Source organism: Arachis ipaensis, chromosome B10 (assembly GCF_059453495.1).
Source record: "Arachis ipaensis isolate K30076 ecotype BB chromosome B10, ASM5945349v1, whole genome shotgun sequence".
Classification (NCBI taxonomy): Eukaryota; Viridiplantae; Streptophyta; class Magnoliopsida; order Fabales; family Fabaceae; genus Arachis; species Arachis ipaensis.
The window spans coordinates 9,628,902-9,636,389 of record NC_142435.1 but is presented as its reverse complement, the minus strand read 5'-3'; the positions used below and the strand labels follow the sequence as shown (position 1 = coordinate 9,636,389).

Below are 7,488 nucleotides of genomic sequence, written 5' to 3'. Positions count from 1 at the left end.
AATCGATTGGATTACATTACCAATCGATTGAATTTGGCTAAAACTTCAATGTCATCACTTTCCAATCGATTGTATTTGGCAAATCCATGTTGTTTTCGTGAATTCAATCGCTTGAGTAACAAAAACAATCGATTGTTTTGAGGCATTCATTCGATTGGAAAGTATAAACAATCGATTGTTTTGTGATACACTGTAATCCAATCGATTGAATTTCAAGGAAACACGATTTGGAAGCCATGGACGAACGTCACGAGATCAAATTTAATATTTTAATCGATTGGAATGGCCAAAAGCTTTATTAGGATCAATGGAGGATATGATTGGTTGTTGTTTTTGTATTTGATTGTTAATAAATATAATAGATAATTGATAAAATAATAATTTATAAAATAAAAAACAGTTTCTATAATTAAATAAAATATATGGAGTTAATTTATAATTAAAATTAGTTCAAGGACTATGTAACAATTGTTAAAAAAACTCTAAAAACATGTTTTCTAATGGGACCATTAAGTGGTCCAAAGGTTCTGGGACCAAATTCAGCTAGTTCTTTACATAACAGCCGAGTTCATTCAGGATAGACATTATAATTTGGTGTGGAATACATTGCAAACACAGCACTTAATTGATTTTGTACAAACTAGGGATGATTATTTCTCGCATTTGGTTAGGGCTGTTTATAGTACTTTAAATTATGTTGTTCCTGAACCTGATGAAGAGGGTGAGGAGGTAATGCCGCTGATTGAGTTTGATTTAGGAAAATAGCATTATAGAGTTACTTTGCAAGAACTAGCTGAACAATGGAGTCTAGTTTATCATGGGGCAAAATTTACTGGAAGTATTGCGGCAGATGAGGAATGGGGTAAATACAACAGATTAGTTGGTTTGCAGAGTTTACAATATGAGAATCCACACATGGATGCTAGAGGTAATATAAGTTGCAGTGGGTTGGGCAATGAGCAACGTATATTGATGTATTTGTTTTCATACATGTTGATTCCAAGAAAACATAATCATGAAATTTTGTTTAACGAAGATATTCTAGTGCTTTGGGCTATGGTGACTGGAAAGGAGATAAACTGGCCTTATTTTATGGTTCATCGTATGCTTGAAATGAAGAAAGGAAAATCAAGTATTGGTTTAGGATATGCTTGCCATTGGATCAAGATTTTCAAATGGCTTGGAATTGACTTAACTGAAGAGAAAAGTATCGTCTTGACTAATGTAGCCAAAATTGATGACAGCACTCTAAGACAGATGGGAAGAGATCCGGATGCCCAAGAATCTCAGGCCCAAGGACAAAAGTGAATAAATTTATATTTATTGTGATTACATTCAAAAGTGAATTATATGTATTCTTATAATCAAGAAATATACTTAACTTCTTTTATAATAAGTAAGTTTTTCAATAATTTAATTTATTAAAAAAATCTCATCTTTTTATTTATCCTACACAATAAAAATTCATATTAATAGTTTTGAATAAGACAATTAAAATAAAATATAAAAATAAAGCTTGAATAAAAAAAATACATAGTTTTTAATCTAAAAATATAAAATAGTTAAAAAATAAAAATTATTTAAATATAATTTTTCAAGACACTCTATAACTTAGATGAATAAATATTATTTTTAAAATGATTCATGATATATTGATACAAAACTTATTGTATGTAAATTTTTTAAAAATTAATAAACCTCTCTCGTTAATAACAATATTAGAACTTAAATTTGAACGCTAATTGATATTATATATTGTGTAGGTACTTAGAGTATATTAGAAAAGCACGTTAATAATTTGAAGAGAAAAATTATTAGTGTAAATTTATTTTTTTAAAAAATTAATTCTTATTGAACTATTCTACTTTTATTCCTTCAAAACATATCTTAATAAAAATATTTGTAACAATAATTTATATCCAATAAGAATATCTTAACGAGCAGTTACATCATTCTGTCATGGGGTAAAATAGGAAAAAAAATAATCGACACCCAACCCTCTGTATTCCTAATATAAATTGTTATAGATAAGTATAGTTTCTTAAAATTTTGGGGTGTCCGGGCTACTACTCACCCCCTCTAGGTCCGTCCCTAACTACTAGCTAATTAATTAATAATAAAAAATAATAACATTTATTTACTTTTTAGTATTTCTCAATTTCTATGAATTAATAAAAGATAAAAAAATATTTTTTTCTTACAAAATCAATTTCACGAATAAAGTATCGAAACGAACAATTACAAAATTAGAGATTCTATTTACTGACCTCGATTTTGTAATCAAAACGATGGTTTATTTTTTGAACACTACAATGAAAAACTTGATTGGACCTTTGCTGATTGCTGCAACGGTGATTAACGATGAAGAAATAGTGGATACTAAATAGACGGATAAAAAATTAAAAAAAAATTGGATATTGAGTAGATGGATGTTCCAAAGAAAAACAATTAAATTTTTTATAATCAAAGAAAATGATACACGATTTCAATGGTGGGATTGAATAATTAGTGATGAATTATTCACCAATTTATAATGTTAATATTAAGGAAAAGATAAGATTAGTTTATCTACATCAAAATAAAACAGCAAAAATTGAAGATAGAATTTGAAAGATAAGATAGATAAATAATAAGATAATTTCTAAAAAGATAACAAGATTGAAATAGGCGCATGACACATTTCAATTGATTGGGTAGCATTACCAATCGATTGAAGTTGGCAAAAAATTCAACTTCATCACCTTCCAATCGATTGGATTACATTATTGATTGAATTTGGCTAAAACTTCAATGTCATCACTTTCCAATCGATTGAGTAACAAAAACAATCGATTGTTTTGAGGCATTCATTCGATTGGAAAGTATAAACAATCAATTGATTTAAGCGAAAACCATTCTACCTTACAACTTTCAATCGATTGTTTTGTGATACACTGTAATCCAATCGATTGAATTTCAAGGAAACACGATTTGGAAGTCATGGACGAACGTCACGAGATCAAATTTAATATTTTAATCGATTGGAATGGCCAAAAGCTTTATTAGGATCAATGGAGGATATAATTGGTTGTTATTTTTGTATTTGATTGTTAATAAATATAACAGATAATTGATAAAATAATAATTTATAAAATAAAAAACAGTTTCTATAATTAAATAAAATATATGGGGTTAATTTGTAATTAAAATTAGTTCAAGGACTATGTAACAATTGTTAAAAAAACTCTAAAAACATGTTTTCTAATGGGACTATTAAATGGTCCAAAGGTTCTGACACCACCGAATCCTAAGTCGAGAGAGTTGTAAGTATAACTTATATACGTAGTTCATTTATAAAGAGGCCAATAGAAGCCCACCTATCAAGGCCCAAATTGATATTTTTTTTCATTTAATTAGTTTTATGATTGTTATCACGTTTTGCAGCTCTTCATGTTAATAAACGCTTAGAAACACGTCTAAAAAAACGCTTACGATGTTGGATTGTGGGGGTCTGAATCTCCCAGTATATTATTTGTGAACATCATCTTGTAGTGTCATGATATAAACATTTATGCAAATTAAAAAAGTATCATACTAACATTTTAGTAAACTTTTTGCTACAGTGTTGTGAATTAGAAATATATCATAAAAGGTTAAAGGATTTAGATGTTTGAATTAGTGGTCGAAGCTTGAATGTGAAATCTGAACGAATTTTGACCTTAAAATCTAATCCGGAAAAGAAACAATAGACTACCGGTATTGGTAATTTCCTACCCAAAAAATAAGAAGATATTGGTCACGATCCATTAGTGCACCTAAACCTTACAATTTTGTTGTGACTTTTCACAAGAGTTGGGCCCTTTGATTGTTTTCTTGCGGAGATAACAACCTTTCAGTCCATTTCTGATTTGTCCAAGGATTTCATTGCACAAATATTTATTCCATCCCATTTGAAATTTCACCTAGAGTTTATGCAACTGAAATAGTAAAATGCTTAACACCTTGGGGTTCGGTTCAGAGAAAATGTGTATGGTAAACACTAAATTGCATATTGAAGCAAAGGGATGAGTATTTTTTAATTTAATTTAATTTTATATACGGTTAATACAGAATCCATGGTTGGCTTGGTGTTACTATAGTGGACAAGTGCTGTGGGTTCACTCAAAGTCAGCCATTCCCATGTGGAAAAATTTCGGTCAATACACGCCAAACTTGCAAGTAAATGCATCATCGCTTTCCCCCAAATCTTTGAAGCCTAAGCCTGCCACGTGACCTGCCATTGCCAGTTGTTTCTTGTCTACTTCTCCTTCTCTTCCAAAAGAAAAGACTCATTCACGCACTACTTGCCCTCTTTCTTTTTTTTCCACACCTTCCTCACGCACGCCCTTCCCCTAACTTAGACTATTATACCCTAATCTCAATTCGTAATTTAGTAATACTAATATACTATAATCATCATGACTTAATATCATAGGCCCAAATGGAATGCCAAACTTCGATGCCTTCTTAATAATACTATTAGTAGATACATTATAGTTTAGGCATTTAGCGCATAAATTATTCAGTGGGAGCGAAACGCGCCACCCCGCCAAATACCAATTCATCCCCAATTTTCAACTCCCCAAATAATTAAATACCTACCTTAATTGCCATTTTACTAGAGTTATAGAAAATTAAAATTAACATAAATAAATAAAATATTGCAAAAAACTCTCCCGTTTTGCATAGTTAGAGTTCCCGGAACTTCCCGCCAGCAATCCCCCAGAAATGGTTAATGACTATAATGACACTACCATTACCAATTACCAAACGTCACATTGGACAGCACCAACAGGCAAAGCCCATTAACGTTAAATAGCCCAAAGTATCATGTCAAATCTCAAATCTCACAGCACATTATGAAATTGAGTACACAATCATAAGCTATAAATTCTTAAATAAAATTTAAATTTTTAATTGGTCGGATTAAAAGATATCACAAGAAATTTAAAAAGACAAAAAAAAAAAAAAACTGAATTTCTGATTACTAAAAAGAATAAAAAATAGATTTGATTCAAAATTAAACTCTCCAGCTCCCTTATTTAATTTTCTTTTTCCCCACTGGAAGTGAAGCGGAAGGAGAATTTAAAATAGTTGGGTGAGGGTGAGAATATTATTTGGTTCCTTGGCCTATTTGAGTAGAAACTAGTAAACTAGTATTTTCTTTCTCCCCCATTGTTGTACTGTACTTGAAAAAATTGCATTGAATGGCAATCCCCTGAAATTCGGCCAGATCTGAGATCTCACTCTTTCTCTCTTATACGCTACCACCCCTCTTCACTCTTCAAAAACCCCCCAAATCTCAGGGTTAGGGTTACGAAGCCAATTACAACCACAGATCCATCGATCAATCCATCAACAATGGCGGTCTCGGACGGCGTCGTGAAGAAGATCATCCTATCATACACCTACGTCGCGATATGGATCTTCCTGAGCTTCACGGTCATCGTGTACAACAAGTACATCTTAGATCGCAAGATGTACAACTGGCCCTACCCGATATCACTCACCATGATCCACATGGCCTTCTGTTCTTCCCTCGCTTACATCCTCGTTCGCGTTCTCAAGCTCGTTGAGCCTGTTTCAATGTCCCGCGATCTCTACCTCCGCTCCGTCGTCCCCATCGGCGCCCTCTACTCTCTTTCTCTTTGGTTCTCCAACTCCGCCTACATCTATCTCTCCGTCTCCTTCATCCAGATGTTGAAGGCTCTCATGCCCGTCGCCGTCTACTCCATCGGTGTTCTCTTCAAGAAGGAGGGTTTCAAGAACGAGACCATGGCCAACATGCTCTCCATTTCATTCGGTGTCGCCATCGCCGCTTACGGCGAGGCCAAATTCGACACCTGGGGGGTTTCCCTCCAGCTAATGGCCGTTGCGTTTGAGGCCACGCGCCTTGTTCTCATCCAGATTCTGCTCAATTCAAAGGGGATCTCGCTTAACCCTATCACCTCGCTCTACTACATTGCGCCCTGCTGCCTCGTGTTCTTGTCGGTCCCGTGGTTGATCATGGAGTACCCTTCTCTCAGGGATAACTCCAGTTTCCATCTGGATTTCGTCATCTTTGGTACTAACTCCTTCTGCGCTTTTGCTTTGAACCTCGCCGTGTTCTTGCTCGTTGGAAAGACTTCGGCTTTGACCATGAACGTTGCTGGAGTGGTGAAGGACTGGCTCCTGATTGCGTTTTCGTGGTCGGTGATTAAGGATACCGTCACGCCGGTGAATCTGATTGGCTATGGGTTGGCGTTCTTGGGGGTTGCCTACTATAACCACTCTAAGTTGCAGGCTTTGAAGGCTTCCGAGGCTCAGAAGAAGGCACAGCAAGCTGATGAGGAGGCTGGGAGATTGCTGGAAGAGAGAGAAGGGGAAAGTGGCAATGGAAGGAAGAGCGACAACCAGAGTTGATTCCATTCGATTCGGTTTCAGATCGGTGGATGGATCTTCATTTTTGGGTGAGATTTGTTGGATTCAGCGTCGGTTGAGGCAGGTTTTTTCTTTTTTAATCGTTTCTGGGTATGTGGTGTATTTTACCGTTGTTAGGTAATTATCATTATTATTATTGTTATTACTGTGATGAATATGTTACTGCTTGATACCTTAATCGTTGTTACCCTTTTTTTTTATATTTATTATTAGATAATGTGTATTGGGGGACTGAGATCGACATTTGCATGTCCCTCCTCATATTGCTGATTCAGTGTTTATGACTAGAGAATGAATTAAGCGATGCGGATGTTCCCCCAAGCTCAATATTGATTAGCATAAGTTAATGATTGTTATCATGTTTGAAGTCATTCAATTTAGATCATGTTTGGAACGGAAGAAAATAAGTTAAGTTTCTGCTTTTACTGCATTTGGATTGGATTCTCTGTTTGGAGTTTGAGACTGCTGGCAATCATTCAGATAGAAAGCGTTTTGAATTTGATATGATATTGTTTGTCGTTGTTGTTTGTTTTTTCTGAGATATAGGATAGGAAAGACATATCTATCTTTATGTTCCCGTTAGTATTGTGATAAGAATGAAATTTACAAGACCTCGGTTTTAACTTTCTAATCTTATATCCTGAAATGCACTGATAGTGAATAAATTTTACTGTAATGCTTTGAGTACTTCGTCTTCTAATCTTCTCTAGATTTAGGCCCCTTTCTCCGCATGTTCAACGCTCAATTATTTTAGAATCACTGTGTATGTTGGTTTTCCTGTCAAATCACTAGCTTTCAAGTTTGGTGGAACCTGCCCCCCCCAACCCCAACAACCACAATTATAGAGAATGACATGATTTTTTGGTGGTAGTTTCTCTTTCCTTTTCAAACCAAACCTTCGTTTTTTACACGAACAAGAATAATAATGGTTTGCTTGTTTCACTCTCTACTTGAGCTTCCTGTTCTCTCTATTCTGTTGGATTTGTATAGCTCATTCGAATTTATTGAACTTTGGCCATATTGTTTTTTTCTGTGATTCCTTTGATAATT

General features: G+C 34.2%; 1 protein-coding gene across 1 annotated transcript; it reads left to right on the top strand.

Moving 5' to 3' along the window:
* The first annotated feature begins 4,943 nt into the window (after nucleotides 1-4,943).
* Nucleotides 4,944-6,765, top strand: LOC148579120 (putative sugar phosphate/phosphate translocator At5g25400). Its single transcript, XM_088505322.1, has one exon. The coding sequence runs from the start codon at nucleotides 5,380-5,382 to the stop codon at nucleotides 6,418-6,420; it is 1,041 nt and encodes a 346-aa protein (XP_088361448.1). The 5' UTR covers nucleotides 4,944-5,379; the 3' UTR covers nucleotides 6,421-6,765.
* Nucleotides 6,766-7,488: the final 723 nt, after the last annotated feature.

Excerpts from the sequence above, each read along its gene's own strand:
- LOC148579120 (XM_088505322.1), top strand. The coding sequence starts at position 5,380 with ATGGCGGTCTCGGACGGCGTCGTGAAGAAGATCATCCTATCATACACC.